Consider the following 16705-nt stretch of genomic DNA (forward strand, 5'->3'; position numbering starts at 1 on the left):
GCGAATGTCTGTAACAAAGGCATATTCCTGTGTGAATTTGGAGGGAGATGGCTGAAAGTTCATGTACTTGATTGACATCAGGGTGTTAGCTTTAATGCATTAAAGCAGATTTCTGAAGCATAAGTGAAGATGTGATCAATACATGTTGTTTTCATTCCTGTGCTGTATATCTCCCCTGGTAGGTTTACTGAACCTGAACCAGTTTGCAGGCACTAGTGTGAAGCTTTTTCTTGAGTGGGCAGCTTAATGAAAGCCAGTCAATATTTAGGTCACCCAGAAAATACACCTGTGATAACATAGCAAGCATTTTACATGTTATCCAGATACTGGCTGATAACACTTGGTCTATAGCAGCTTCCCACCAGAATGGTCTTTAGGTGATGGAGGTGATGGAGGCCTTATTACTTCAACAGTATTTAACATGAGATCCCCTCAACTTTATAGGAATGTGGTTCTGAATATAGACCGCAACACCGCCCCGTTGGCATTTGTCTTTTCGGTAGATGTTATAACCACGGATTGCTACTGTATCAACGGTATTATCTTAGTGAGTTTCAGAAGGTCAGAATATGAATGTCATCTGTTACTAGCAAGTTATCCGTTTCATGAACCTTGTTTCTTAGGCTACATATGTAAATGTGGTCTATTTATGAGCTGGGCTTAAGTCGATGTAGAGCATCTTCCGTTTCCAGAAGATGTCAGTGATCTATTAAAGTTATTCCAACAGAGCTACAGGAATATTTTAACTAGGTGTAATGCCTGTAGACTGCTGAATCTTTCACACCCGCAGCCCAACGATGACCCCCGCCACGCCCTAGCTACACACCCTAGACCATGCCACACAACACGCCTTAACCCTAGTCACATGCCCTAGACAATGCCACAAGCCCCGATGGACCGGTGAGGTAAAACAAAACCCAACTTGTTGGCCTACAGAAGTGTGTGTGGCTGTGACATGTGGTCCTTCTGTCTCCTACAGAGGTGCATCTGTGCTGCAGGCTTCCGGCTCCAGGCTAACGGTTTGTCCTGTGTGGATGTTGATGAGTGTAATGAGGTCCTACCACCTGTCTGCAGCCACACCTGCCTTAACACCCGCAGCTCCTTCCTGTGTCGCTGTCACCATGGATATCTGCTGGAACCAAATGGTCACAGCTGCAAGACCAAAGGTACTCCAAACGTGTCTTTGCTTGAACGTAATTAATACAAATTGTTTTAGTGAAATATTTTCTTTTGTCACAAGCCAATAAAGAAAGGAAATGCAAAAGCTATTTTGACCTATGCAGAAACTAGGCTTTTCAGAATAAATGGCTTAACTACTGCTAGAGTACTGAAGCTTAATTCATCTACTATACCTCCACAACAGATGTACTCCCATTGGATGGGTTGATTAGAATTCAAACCTTTTCAAACAGCCTAATACATACTCTTAGAGTAGGTTTACCCCATTAATGTACCTGGTCATGTAAACATATTTTTTCATGTTAGACATCATTCCACTCACTTAAACATTATGGGGAGGTTTTCCCAGACACAGATTAAGCCTAGTCTTGGACTAAAAAGCAAGGTCAATGGAAAATATCCAGCCAATATAATTTCTAGTCTGGGACCAAGTGAAATCTGTCTGCGAAACCACTCCTTAACCCTACATTTAATCAAGACTAATACATAAACCAACTCAGATGGGAAATGGACAAGGTAGTTGACAGCGTTTTAACATATTTTGAAGCAATACATGGTTAATATTCCTGTTCATTTTTATTTAACTAGGTAAGTAAAACAAGTTATAAACTATGGAGTAAGGGAATCTTATATGTTGTCTTAAGACTGTTACGCTATGCTCTTTAGACATTTACAAGTTATAGTATTTAAAGCAGAGGTGGCACCACAGACCCTAAACGTGGTGTGGCAAAATTCATACCTGTCTTTTCTGGGGCCTGGAGTTTTTCCTGATCGCAATCACCTGGTTGGGTGAAACTCTGGATCCTTTTCGTAGGCTGAGACCAGGTCCAATGCTAACTTTGTTTCTCACTGACATGACCGGGCTAGTTGGTAAAAAATCGACTGACCCTAACAGAATTTTCTGGACATGGTGTAGTTTTTAAAATCTTTGGTCATGCAGGGCCTATGGGTTACCCTGCTGTCTCTCTGCAGGGCCTATGGGTTACCCTGCTGTCTCTCTGCAGGGCCTATGCGTTACCCTGCTGTCTCTCGGCAGGGCCTATGGGTTACCCTGCTGTCTCTCTGCAGGGCCTATGGGTTACCCTGCTGTCTCTCTGCAGGGCCTATGGGTTACCCTGCTGTCTCTCTGCAGGGCCTATGGGTTACCCTGCTGTCTCTCTGCAGGGCCTATGGGTTACCCTGCTGTCTCTCTGCAGGGCCTATGGGTTACCCTGCTGTCTCTCTATATTCACTGCAGCTGTACATAGTCCATCTGTAAATAGCCCACCCAATCTATCTACCTCATCCCCATATTGTTTTTATATACTTTGCTGCTCTTTTGCACACCAGTATCACTACTTACACACCATCTGCTCATCTATCACTCCAGTGTTAATCTGCTAAATTGTAATTACTTTGCTACTATGGCCTATTTATTGCCTTACCACCTCATTCCATTTGCACACACTGTATATATATATATATATATATATTACTTTTTTTTCTTGTTTATTCCATTTCTTGCCACTGTTTCTGTCGCACTGCTTTGCTTTATCTTTGGCACGTCGCAGTTGTAAATGAGAACTTGTTCTCAGCTAGCTTACCTGGTGAAATATAAAAATAAATAAAAAAATTCAGATTAACAGACTGTTGTGGTCATGCAGGCCCACTAGGTTGGCATGCTTTCTCTCTTGCTATTAATTTTATAGGCTATATTTATAATATATTAATAATGAGTTGGGTGCTTATATTTGTCCTATTATGTGTGTATTAACATGCATGTGTGTATTGAATGTGTTTTTTGCCTATCCCAACTCTCTGTGACACCCCCTCGGGTCACAGCTAGGGTCTGCCGTTAACGGCAAACCTGGAGCAATTAGGGTTAGTGTGTTGCTCAAGGGCACGTCAACAAATGTTTTGGCTCACGGATTCAAACAAGGAGCCTTTCAGGTTACTGACCCAATGCTCTCATCGCTAGGCTACCTGCTGCCACCTTTAGTTATTATGAAGCTGCTTAATAGAATTTAACAAGTCATTACTGTAAGAATTGCACTGCGTTAATTGCATACATTATGTTTCTATAGAATGTCATGCCAAAAGTTGTCGACCTACCGACAGTAGCCAGAATATTGCTTGTATGTTCACTATTGAAGGCCAACTTTTGTACACTGAACAAAAATTAGAAACGCAACAATTTGAAGTATTTTACTGGGGTACAGTTGATGAGGAAATTCAAATATGCATCTGTTAGTCACAGATACCTTAAGGTAGGGTTGTGGATCAGAAAACCAGTCTATCTAGTGTGAACGCCATTTGCCTCATGCAGCGCTACACATCTTCGCATATGGTTGATCAGGCGGTTGATTGTGGCCTGTGGAATGTTCTCTCGCTTGAATGGCTGTGCGAAGTTGCTTGATATTGGCAGGACCTGGAACACGCTGTCGTACACATCAATACAGAGCATCCCAAACATGCTCAATGGGTGACATGCCTGAGTATGCAGATCTCTAAAACAATGTAGGTAGTTTATGTTAGAGTAACGTTCAATTCTCTGGCTACAGTTCCGGTGGACATTTCTGCATTCAGCAAACCAATTGTAAGCCTCAACTTGATGTGACAACTAAACATTTGTGGGCTTTTGTCCCCAGCACAAGGTTCTCCTTTGTAATAATCAAGCTTTTTAATCAGCTTCATGATATGGATTATCTTGGCAAAGGAGAAATGTGACTTACTGGCTCAAATCACTCTTATGTAGCATAATTTTAAATTGTGTAATTTTTACAATGGATAAAAGTATTCCCAGAGCTACAAAATGCTACTGCTTTGAAAGTTGTAAACTCACTATAGAGAAAATGGCCTTTGAATGTTTTGGTACTACTGCTGGAGAGCCCTTTGTCTAAACCCATTCAGCATCGTTCATACCCTCTTAAGCTTTTAACCCACCCAGCTCTTTAAGGGTTAATTTGAGTGTTCTGTACTAACTTTAGTCAAGCACCCCTGTAAAGACCTTTATACACTGATTCAAAATGGCTATTGATAACATGTGTATTTTGTGGTTGTGACCCAGACTCTTGACCCTTTTATTTTGGGACTATTCTCATGTCAGATTTTGCAGTGATTTTATTTTAAAATAAACTAACATTAATTTGGAAGATGCTGATATTTTATGTTCATCCAAATTATATGGACCCTGATTTTTAATTTGCTTATTTTTAATGGCAAATTCTTTATCCTAAAATAGTGGGGGGACCTCTCTTCTCATTGTTTAATTAAGATAATTAAAATATTATTTTGAAATTATCAATAAGTGTAAAAGCAATGTGAATTGAAAATGTATCTCTCTGTACTCATAATATATATTCCTGTTTCAGTATGTTTTAACCTCTTGAAGCTAGGGGACACAATTTTAATTTTTATGTTCCCAAAGTAAACAACCTATTTCTCAGGACCAGATGCTAGAATATCAAATCAAATGTATTTATATAGCCCTTCGTACATCAGCTGATATCTCAAAGTGCTGTACAGAAACCCAGCCTAAAACCCTAAACAGCAAGCAATGCAGGTGTAGAAGCACGGTGGCTAGGAAAAACTCCCTAGAAAGGCCAAAACCTAGGAAGAAACCAGGCTATGTGGGGTGGCCAGTCCTCTTCTGGCTGTGCCGGGTGGAGATTATAACAGATCATGGCCAAGATGTTCAAATGTTCATAAATGACCAGCATGGTCGAATAATAAGGCAGAACAGTTGAAACTGGAGCAGCAGCACGGTCAGGTGGACTGGGGACAGCAAGGAGTCATGTCAGGTATTCCTGGGGCATGGTCCTAGGGCTCAGGTCCTCCGAGAGAGAAAGAAAGAGGATTAGAGAGAGCATATGTGTGGTGGCTAGTCCTCTTCTGGCTGTGCCGGGTGGAGATTATAAAAGAACATGGCCAAGATGTTCAAATGTTCATAAATGACCAGCATGGTCGAATAATAAGGCAGAACAGTTGAAACTGGAGCAGCAGCACGGCCAGGTGGACTGGGGACAGCAAGGAGTCATCATGTCAGGTAGTCCTGGGGCATGGTCCTAGGGCTCAGGTCCTCCGAGAGAAAGAAAGGGAGAAAGAGAGAATTAGAGAACGCACACTTAATTCACACAGGACACCGAATAAGACAGGAGAAGTACTCCAGATATAACACTGACCCTAGCCCCCCGACACATAAACTACTGCAGCATAAATACTGGAGGCTGAGACAGGAGGGGTCAGGAGACACTGTGGCCCCATCCGAGGACACCCCTCGATGTTAGGGGAGGACACCCCCCTAACCCTAACCCTTCATGGATTCGATTTTTCTCAGGCTTTCGCCTGCAATATTAGTTCTGTTATACTCAGACAATATTTTGACAGTTTGGGAAACTTTTGTGTTTTCTATCCTAATCTGACAATTATATGCATATTCTAGCTTCTGGGCCTGAGTAGCAGACAGTGTAATTTGGGAAGGCTTTTCATTCAAAATTACAAATACTGCCCCCTACCCTAGTGAAGTTAATTTCACTTATTTAACCAGGGATGCCAGTTGAGAACAAGTTCTCATTTACAACTGCGACCTGGCCAAGATAAAGCAAAGTAGTGCAACAAAATCAGTTACTCCTGAGGTTGAAGAGGCGCTGTTGCTCCCTCTGCTGTTTCCTGAAGTCAACGATAATTTCCTTTTGTCAACATTTTGTTGACCTCGAGTGTGAGGTTATTTTCCTGACGCCACACTCCGAGGGCCCTACCTCCTCCCTGTAGGCCATCTCATCATTGTTGGTAATCGAGCCTACCACTGGAGTGTTGTCTGCAAACTTGATGATTGAGTTGGTGGCGTGCATTGCCACGCAGTCATGGGTGAACAGGGAGTACAGAAGAAAGCTGAGAACGCACACTTGTGGGCCCCAGTGTTGAGGATCAGCGGGGTGGAGATGTTAACTACCCTCACCACCTAGGGGTGGCCCTTTAGGAAGTCAAGGACCCAGTTGCACAGGACGGGATCCAGACCCAGGGTCTCGAGCTTTGATGAGTTTGGAGGGTACTATGGTGTTAAATGCTGAGCTGTAGTCTGAACAGCATTCTTACATAGGTATTCCTCTTGTCCAGATGGGTTAGGTCAGTGTGATTAAGATTGCTTCGTCTGTGGACCTATTGGGGCGGTAAGCAAATTGGAGTGGTCTAAGGTGTCAGGTAGGGTGGAGGTGAAATGGTCCTTGACCTGTCTCTCAAAGCACTTCATGAGGGATCATTACATACAGTCGAGGAGAACTACTGAATATAAGAGCAGCGTCAACTCACCATCAGTACGACCAAGAATGACTTTCGCGAAGCGGATCCTGTGTTCTGCCTTTCACCCAGGACAACGGAATGGATCCCAGCCGGCGACCCCAAAAAACAACTTCGTAAAAGAGGGAAACGAAGCGGTCTTCTGGTCAGACTCCAGAGACGGACACATCGCGCACCTCTCCCTAGCATACTTCTCGCCAATGTCCAGTCTCTTGACAACAAGGTTGATGAAATCCGAGCAAGGGTAGCATTCCAGGGGGACATCAGAGACTAAAGTTCTTTGCTTCACGGAAACATGGCTCACTCGAGAGACGCTATCGGAGTCGGTGCAGCCAGCTGGTTTCTCCACGCATCGCGCCGACAAACAAACATCTTTCTGGTAAGAAGAGGGGCGGAGGGTATGCTTCATGGTTAACGAGACGTGGTGTGGTCACAACAACAGAGGAGTCCTCAAGTCCTTCTGTTCACCTGATTTGAGAATTCCTCACAATCAAATGTTGACCGCATTATCTACCAAGGGAATTATCTTCGATTATAATCACAGCCGTATATATTCCCCCCAAGCAGACACATCGATGGCTCTGAATGAACTTTATTTGACTCTTTGCAAACTGGAATCCACGTATCCTGAGGCTGCATTCATTGTAGCTGGGGATTTTAACAAGGCTAATCTGAAAACAAGACTCCCTAAATTGTATCAGCATATCGATTGTGCAACCCGGGCTGGTGACTTTGGATCATTGCTATTCTAACTCCCCCGCCCCCCTTTCGGAAAAGCTGACCACGACTCCATTTGGTTGCTCCCTGCCTACAGACAGAAGCTAAAACAAGAAGCTCCCGCGCTGAGGTCTGTTCAACGCTGGTCCGACCAATCAGATTCCACGCTCCAAGACTGCTTCCATTACGTGGACTGGGATATGTTTCGTATTGCTTCAAACATTGACGAATACGCTGATTCGGTGAGCGAGTTCATTAGAACGTGCGTTAAAGATGTCGTTCCCATAGCAACGATTTAAAACATTCCCAAACCAGAAACCGTGGATTGATGGCAGCATTCGCATGAAACTGAAAGCGCGAACCACTACTTTTAATCAGGGCAAGGTGACCGGAAACATGACCGAATACAAACAGTGTAGCTATTCCCTCTGCAAGGCAATCAAACAAGCTAAGCGTCAGTATAGAGACAGTACAATCGCAAGTCAACGGCTCAGACACAAGGTATGTGGCAGGGTCTACAGTCAATCACGGATTACAAAAAGAAAACAAGCCCAGTCATGGACCAGGATGTCTTGCTCCCAGGCAGACTAACTTTTTTGCCCGCTTTGAGGACAATAGTGCCACTGACACAGCCATCAACCAAAACATGCGGACTCTCCTTCACTGCAGCCGAGTAAAACATTTAAACGCGTTAACCCTCGCAAGGCTGCAGGCCCAGACGGCATCCCCAGCCGCGCAGACCAGCTGGCTGGTGTGTTTACGGACATATTCAATCAATCCCTATCCCAGTCTGCTGTTCCCACATGCTTCAAGAGGGCCACCAATTGTCCTGTTCCCAAGAAAGCTAAGGTAACTGAGCTAAACGACTACCGCCCCGTAGCACTCACTTCCGACATCATGAAGTGCTTTGAGAGACTAGTCAAGGACCATATCACCTCCACCCTACCTGACACCCTAGACCCACTCTAATTTGCTTACCGCCCAAATGGTTCACAGACGATGCGATGTCAACCACACTGCACACTGCCCTAACCCATCTGGACAAGAGGAATACCTATGTGAGAATGTCGTTCATCGACTACAGCTCAGCATTTAACACCATAGTACCCTCCGAACTCGTCATCAAGTTTGAGACCCTGGGTCTCGACCCCGCCCTGTGCAACTGGGTACTGGACTTCCTGACGGGCCGCCCCCAGATGGTGAGGGTAGGTAACATCTCCACCCCGCTGATCCTCAACACTGGGGCCCCACAAGGGTGCGTTCTGAGCCCTCTCCTGTACTCCCTGTTCACCCACGACTGTGTGGCCACGCATGCCTCCAACTCAATCATCAAGTTTGCGGACGTGACAACAGTGGTAGGCTTGATTACCAACAACGACGAGATGGCCTACAGCGAGGAGGTGAGGGCCCTGGGAGTGTGGTGTCAGGAAAATAACCTCACTCAAAGTCAACAAAACTAAGGAGATTGTGGACTTCAGGAAACAGCAGAGGGAACACCCCCCTATCCACATCGATGGGACAGTAGTGGAGAGGGTAGTAAGTTTTAAGTTCCTCGGCATACACATCACAGACAAACTGAATTGGTCCACCCACACAGACAGTATCGTGAAGAAGGCACAGCAGCGCCTCTTCAACCTCAGGAGGCTGAAGAAATTTGGCTTGTCAAACCTCTACAGATGCACAACCGAGACCATCCTGGCGGGCTGTATCACCGCCTGGTACGGCAACTGCTCCGCCCACAACCATAAGGCTCTCCAGAGGGTAGTAAGGTCTGCACAACGCATCACCGGGGCAAACTACCTGCCCTCCAGGACACCTACACCACCCGATGTCACAGGAAGGCCATAAAGATCATCAAGGACAACAACCACCCGAGCCACTGCCTGTTCACCCCGCTATCATCTAGAAGGCAAGGTCAGTACAGGTGCATCAAAGCTGGGACCGAGAGACTGAAAAACAGCTTCCATCTCAAGGCCATCAGACTGTTAAACAGCCACCACTAACATTGAGTGGTTGCTGCCAACACACTGACTCAACTCCAGCCACTTTAATAATGGGAATTGATGTGAATTGATGTAAAATATATCACTAGCCACTTTAAACAATGCTACTTAATATAATGTTTACATACCCTACATTATTCATCTCATATGTATATACTGTACTCTATATCATCTACTGCATCTTTATGTAATACATGTATCACTAGCCACTTTAAACTATGCCACTTTGTTTACATACTCATCTCATATGTTATATACTGGACTCGATACCATCTACTGCATCTTGCCTATGCCGCTCTGTACCATCACTCATTCATATATCTTTATGTTCATATACTTTATCCCTTTACACTTGTGTGTATAAGGTAGTAGTTTTGGAATTGTTAGTTAGATTACTCGTTGGTTATTACTGCATTGTCAGAACTAGAAGCACAAGCATTTCGCTACACTCACATTAACATCTGCTAACCATGTGTATGTGACATAAATTTGATGGAAGTGAGTGTGATAGTCGTTCAGCTCCGGTACCTTAGCTTTCTTGGGAACAGGAACTATGGTGGCCCTCATGAAGCATGTGGGAACAGCCGACTCGGATAGAGATTGATTGAATACGTCCGTAAACACACCAGCCAGCTGGTCTGTGCATTCTCTGAGGACGCGGCTAGGGAAACCGTCTGGGATGGCAGACTTGCGAGGGTTAACACGTATAAATGTTTTACTCACGTTGGCTGCGGTGAAGGAGAGTCCGCAGGTTTTGGTAGTGGGCCTTGGTAGTGGGCCGTGTCAGTGGCACTATTGTCCTCAAAGCGAGCAAAGGAGTTGGTCTGGGAGCAAGACATCTGTGTCTGCGACTGGGCTGGTTTTCTTTTTGTTGTCTGTGATTGATTGTAGACCTTGCCACACAGGTCTCGTGTCTGAGCCGTTGAATTACGACTCTGCTGTCTCTATACTGACGCTTAGCTTGTTTGATTTCCTTGTGGAGGGAATAGCTACACTGTTTGTATTTGGTTATTTTTCCGGTCACCTTGCCATAATTAACTTTCATATCAACTTGTGAACTTTCATATGCCTTTATTACAGACTTTGTATGTTATCTGTCAATACAAATACACTGCTCAAAAAAATAAAGGGAACACTTAAACAGCACAATTGTAACTCCAAGTCAATCACACTTCTGTGAAATCAAGCTGTCCACTTAGGAAGCAACACTGATTGACAATAAACTTCACATGCTGTTGTGCAAATGGAATAGACAACAGGTGGAAATTATAGGCAATTAGCAAGACACCCCCAAAAAAGGAGTGGTTCTGCAGGTGGTGACCAGAGACCACTTCTCAGTTCCTATGCTTTCTGGCTGATGTTTTGGTCACTTTTGAATGCTGGCGGTGCTTTACTCTAGTGGTAGCATGAGACGGAGTCTACAACCCACACAAGTGGCTCAGGTAGTGCAGCTCATCCAGGATGGCACATCAATGCGAGCTGTGGCAAGAAGGTTTGCTGTGTCTGTCAGCATGGTGTCCAGACCATGGAGGCGCTACCTGGAGACAGGCCAGTACATCAGGAGACGTGGAGGAGGCCGTAGGAGGGCAACAACCCAGCAGCAGGACCGCTACCTCCGTCTTTGTGCAAGGAGGAGCAGGAGGAGCACGAGAAGCACTACCAGACCCCTGCAAAATGACCTCCAGCAGGCCACAAATGTGCATGTGTCTGAGGGCCCGACGTCCACAGGTGGGGGTTGTGCTTAACGCCCAACACCGTGCATGACGTTTGGCATTTGCCAGAGAACACCAAGATTGGCAAATTCGCCACTGGCGCCCTGTGCTCAGTGTGAACCTGCTTTCATCTGTGAAGAGCACATGTGACAGACGTGACGGAGTCTGGAGACGCCGTGGAGAACGTTCTGCTGCCTGCAACATCCTCCAGCATGACCGGTTTGGCGGTGGGTCAGTCATGGTGTGGGGTGGCATTTCTTTGGGGGGCCGCACAGCCCTCCATGTGCTCGCCAGAGGTAGCCTGACTGCCATTAGGTACGGAGATGAGATCCTCAGACCCCTTGTGAGACCATATGCTGGTGTGGTTGGCCCTGGGTTCATCCTAATGCATGACGATGCTAGACTTCATGTGGCTGGAGTTTGTCAGCAGTTCCTGCAAGAGGAAGGCATTGATGCTATGGACTGGCCTGCCCGTTCCCCAGAACTGAATCCAATTGAGCACATCTGGGACATCATGTCTCACTCCATCCACCAATGCCACTTTGCACCACAGACTGTCCAGGAGTTGGCGGATGCTTTAGTCCAGGTCTGGGAGAAGATCCCTCAGGAGACCATCCGCCACCTCATCAGGAGCATGCCCAGGCGTTGTAGGGAGGTCATACAGGCACGTGGAGGCCACACACACTACTGAGCCTCATTTTGACTTGTTTTAAGGACATTACATCAAAGTTGGATCAGCCTGTAGTGTGGTTTTCCACTTTAATTTTGAGTGTGACTCCAAATCCAGACCTCCATGGGTTGATAAATTTGATTTCCATTGAGAATTTGTGTGAATTTGTCAGCACATTCAACTATGTAAAGAAAAAAGTACTTAAGAATATTTCATTCATTCAGATCTAGGATGTTATTTTAGTGTTCGCTTTATTTTTTTGAGCAGTGTACCATTGTTGAATTAAGAGCCTAGTTGGTTTAGTTATGGAAAAAGCAGCAACCTTCTCACTAGCTATGACGGGCTTTCTCTTATGAGTGGGCTGGAAATGTCGATTTCAGACCACTCGTCTGTGAGAGCGCATAACTGATGAATTTACCAACACTCAACACCCATTGAACATGGCCGGTGTCAGTAAACGTTGGTACTGAAACGTAATATTTTTGCCAGCCGAACCAGGGCGAGTGAACTGGTCAGTGAGCTGTTCTCTCATTTGTGTCTGGAAGTAGCTCGTCAAGGTTTGCCAGTTGGCTTGGGTGTTTGACTGCTGTTTGGTCAGAACGCTCGGCTCAACCCTACTCATCGGCCAGAGCTTCCAATGTGTGCTCTGAACTTTCCGAGACCGAAATGCTCTGAATTTACAAACGGACAATCTGACACCGCTCTGAGGTTGCCAACGCCCAGTTAACATTTACAAGCATACTCATAGTATAAACCAGCTTTTATTCTTCATCTTTGGTTGTTTAGTACATTGCCTCACATGTGAATCCTTAGATGGGTGGGGCTTAAGCTTAAAAGGGTGTGAACGATGCTGAATGTGTGATGAGCTCTCAGTAGGTACCAAATATTCAAGGACCATCTTCTCAAATGTGAGGTTACAAGTTTATCAACTTTCAAAGCAGAATTACTTTCGCGTTCAACTATTGTATGACATACCATATTCTAGCTCTGTCTACTCTCATCCAATGTAAAAAATAAAATAAAAAAACTTTTTAAATGTTGCTTCATAAGACCGAATCAAGCCAGTTGGTCTCAAATGTTCGAATGCTTTTTACTCCTAAATGGGATTCTAAGTATATCAACTTTTTAAAGCAGCATTACTTCATGTTTCCTCCAACTATGGTGTATGATATGCCATTTTGAAGCTCTGAGTACTTTTATCAAATGTAAAAACACCAATTCAAATGTTGCTACATAAGACTGAAAAAATATGATGGGTCACAAATGGCATCTAGTGAATCCCTATGGGAGAATGCTAGTTTTCTATACATCCTTCCAGCAAGAAAACGAGCCAGCGGATTGCAGTGCCATCTGAGCATTTAGGAAATTGAGTTCCCAACCAGTGTGCCAAATTTAATTATGTAACATGGAGAAATTAAGGGGAGAAAATACTCTAACATGCATTGCTGGCTCAACCTAATAGACGCAACAAATGTAGATTTGTCTAATAGTTTTGTCATTGTATTCAGAATGGTGGGTTTTGTTATGGTATATTGATGATATATTTTGTCTGTGTAGATGAGGCTCACCTGCTGGCATCTGTTCAGAATGAGCTGCTGGTGTTGGGGTTGCATAGCTCCAGCCTTTCATTGCTCTCCACTAGTCAGACACCTGTGTTCTGTGTGGATTATGACTGGAGAGACCAGAGGGTATACTGGGTCAGTCTGGAGGAGGAGAGCATCAAGTGGACTTCCATCAACACCAAGGACACAGGCACTCTGGTCAAAGGTTAGTACCCTAACCAAGGACAGGGTTAGTACCAAGTACAGTCTCAGCCCTACTGTCTACTAGATGTTTGCTAAAATGTTTTTTTTCTGTAGGTGTGAAGTCTGAGTCTATAGCTGTGGACTGGGTTGGCAGGAACCTGTACTGGCTGGATGGGCTGGCCAGTCAGATTCTGGCTGTGAGGCTGGGCACATCTACAGTAAAGTCTCAGAACTACATAGTGGTTCTGGATGAGGATCTGGAGCAGCCTCGCTCACTACTGCTGCTGCCACAGAAAGGGTGGGTTCGGGTGTGAGGGCTGCTGCCGCCCAAAGGGTATACAAATTAATATACCTATCACTCTGTTTTTATAACACGACCCTGAAAAGTCCATTATCCCTCTGAAGAGTATGAATCAGGCTTTGAGGAGGTTGAGACAAAGCAACCTGTGTACAAATTGTTTGAAGTACAATAGACCGCCATAGCTGTGTGCAGGAAAACCTTAATAGAGCATGGGTGGAATAGTGGTTAGAGAGTTGGACTAGAAACCGGAAGGTTGCAAGTTCAAATCCCCGAGCCGACAAGGTACAAATCTGTCATTCTGCCCCTGAACAGGCAGTTAACCCGCTGTTCCTAGACCGTCATTGAAAATAAGAATTTGTCCTTAACTGACTTGCCTAGTTAAATAAAGATAAAATAAAATAAATAGACATTGTGGTGCTCATGTGAATTTCCATTTTTTGGGGGCGGACTTCTGGTCCATGCCTTCACTCACATAGTTTTTTTGTTTTCAATTTCCATGATGTTTACACCGGAAGGTGATTATTCAACATATTATACAATACAAGTTAGGTAAAAGTAATCAATAATGAAAAATTGTAACAGAAATGATGTAGTTAGAATTTATTGAATATTAACAGTGGATTTTCTAGAGGGAGGTGAAAAAACAAACATTTAAGCCAATATGGAACTGAACAATTTGTTTTCCTTGTGGTTCTCGCTCATGAGTCAGTGTTGATTTGCACATTTTCCTCTAATGGGGTCATTGGCTTAGATATGATGGTAGGGTGATTTGAATATAACTGAGCTTCAAACAATGCTTATAGACAACTATAATTCTATCAAATTAAAACTAAAATAGGCATATGGAATGTATCACGCACTTTCTATAAAATCCACAAATAATCAAAAAATTTATCAGACAATGATTTAGCCCATAAATCATGACAAGTACAATAAGTCTGAATTGTGAAAATGAAACCAAATCCCTATATACGAGTCTGTATAGTTCATATATTTTTTTTTACATTTATCTCCCCAATTTCATGGTATCCAATTGGTGGTTAGTCTTGTCTTAACTCATCGCTGCAACTCCCGTACGGACTCAGAGCAGCGACGGTCGAGAGCCGTGCATCCTCCGAAACACAACCCAACCAAGCACACTGCTTCTTGACACAATTCCCGCTTAACCCGGAAGCCAGCCACACCAATGCGTCGGCGGACACGCTGTACTCTTGGCGACCGTGTCAGCGTGCGTGCGCCCGGCCTGCCACAGGAGTCGCTAGAGCGCAATGGGACAAGACATCCCTGCCGGCCAAACCATCCCCTAACTCAGACTACGCTGGGCGAATTGTGCGCCGCTGCGTGCGTCTACCGGTCGCAGCTGTGCTGCAACAGAGCTTGGACATGAATCAGGATCTCTAGCGGCACAGCTATCACTGCGATGCAATGCCTTAGACCCCTGCGCCACTCGGGAGGCCCTAGGGTCTGTATAGTTTGACACGGACTCCAACTTAGGTTCCCAATGTGGTTGGTTTGTAAATGGTGTGGGGAAAATGTTTCATAATCAAAATGGCCTAATTCAGTCTTATGATAGGGTTAACCCTAACCCTCACCCTTATGATAGATGTGCAGGTCCCGCTGGCGCTTCCACCTGTTTAGAAGTTTGTATGAAAGTCTGTCCTATTTTTTTTTTGAACCTCTCTGCTTACTTGAGCCTGAAGGAAGATGTGTTTTTAATTTTATTATGTTGGTTGTAAAAACACTCCTCCCCCTTACATATTTAATTGCTCTAGCCAGTATTCAGAACTTCAATGTCCTCACAGGCAATTAATTTTGCAGCATTCATAAAACATATCACATGTGAAAGGGAAGCTGCCACACAAAGGTGGGTGAGGGGACAGGGTGTTAAAATAAAGCTTCAGTAGAATATAATGAAGCATAAACTCATCTGAAGTTGTGGACTGTAGGACAGATTTTGGTAGACTGAAAGCTGTAGGCAACCCTGTTCCTGGAGTGCTGCAGCTACTGCAGGATTTTGTCCCAACTGAGCTAATTGATCAGCTTAGTAATGATTGCCTAAATTCAACACACTTGGTCTTCCAGGTTGGTTAAATGAAAAACTTGAAGTTCCTTGGGCACTCCAGAACCAGGGTTGCCTACCCCTGATGTTGACTAATCGTTGTTCTTTCTCTCCCAGGTTGATGTATTGGTCAGAGGTTGGTAGCAATCCCCAGATAGAGCGGTCAGGGATGGATGGCTCTGAGAGGAAGGTGGTGTTGACTCGTGGTCTCAGCTGGCCAGTCAGTCTCTCTGTGGACACTCTCACTGACCGAATCTACTGGGCAGATGAAAAACTGCAGTGCATCGGCTCTGTGTCCCTGGAAGGACACAATGTCAGGGTAACACTGCAGCTAACATGAATTATGGTTATACTCTTTACAGTAAACATGGAATGTCTAGATATGAACTTTACTGTAAACATGGAATGTGACTGGTTAAGATGGTTATTTTTGCTCTTGTCTGTCTTCACAAAAGCTTCTGCAGCTGACTGAAATGCCCAGTCCATTCTCTGTAATGGTTTTCAATGACATGGTATACTGGTCTGACACCAAGAGGAGAACTATTCAAGTATCCCACAAGAACACGGGCAAGAATCGCAAAGTTTTACTCAAAAGACCTGGACAGCCTTTTGGCATCAGGGTAAGGCTTTAGACGAGAATTGGGGTTAAGGGCATGGGTTCAACCCTTATAATCAGTGGTAGTGGTCATGATGTTGCCCTTCTCTCCCTCTGTCTTGAAGTGTCTCGCGGTCTCTCGCACTCTCAATTCAATTTAAGGGCTTTATTGGCATGGCAAACATATGTAGATAATAAACAATATTGAAACAATACTAATTTACAGGGAACATAATCACAAAAGCTCCAAGAAAAGTGACCTTTCAAGTGTCATATGTGCAAATGTACTTTAACTAAAGGGGAAAATAAACCAACAGAAATATAAGTTGTATTTACAATGGTCGTCGTTCTTCACTGGTTGCCCTTTGTCTTGTGGCTTCTGTGATTGCTCACCGGTATTTCACTATATATATGTAGAGAGAGATAGATGGGAGAGATAGTTGATCAAAA

At 44.4% G+C, this 16705-nt stretch overlaps 1 protein-coding gene across 4 annotated transcripts in view; it reads left to right on the plus strand.

The window, feature by feature from the left end:
- The window catches only part of si:dkey-88l16.3 (uncharacterized), an 84604-nt gene that overhangs the window by 44392 nt on the left and 23507 nt on the right, over positions 1–16705 (plus strand). For all 4 annotated transcript variants that reach the window (XM_090226070.1, XM_090226071.1, XM_090226073.1 and 1 more), the window contains exons 34-38: positions 980–1166; positions 13113–13322; positions 13415–13598; positions 15778–15979; positions 16116–16280. In XM_090226070.1, coding sequence (XP_090082196.1) covers positions 980–1166; positions 13113–13322; positions 13415–13598; positions 15778–15979; positions 16116–16280 — 948 coding nt within the window. The remainder of the gene's footprint in view (positions 1–979; positions 1167–13112; positions 13323–13414; positions 13599–15777; positions 15980–16115; positions 16281–16705) is intronic.

This window comes from Oncorhynchus mykiss, chromosome 28, assembly GCF_057628025.1.
Source record: "Oncorhynchus mykiss isolate SJ-2025 chromosome 28, ASM5762802v1, whole genome shotgun sequence".
Classification (NCBI taxonomy): Eukaryota; Metazoa; Chordata; class Actinopteri; order Salmoniformes; family Salmonidae; genus Oncorhynchus; species Oncorhynchus mykiss.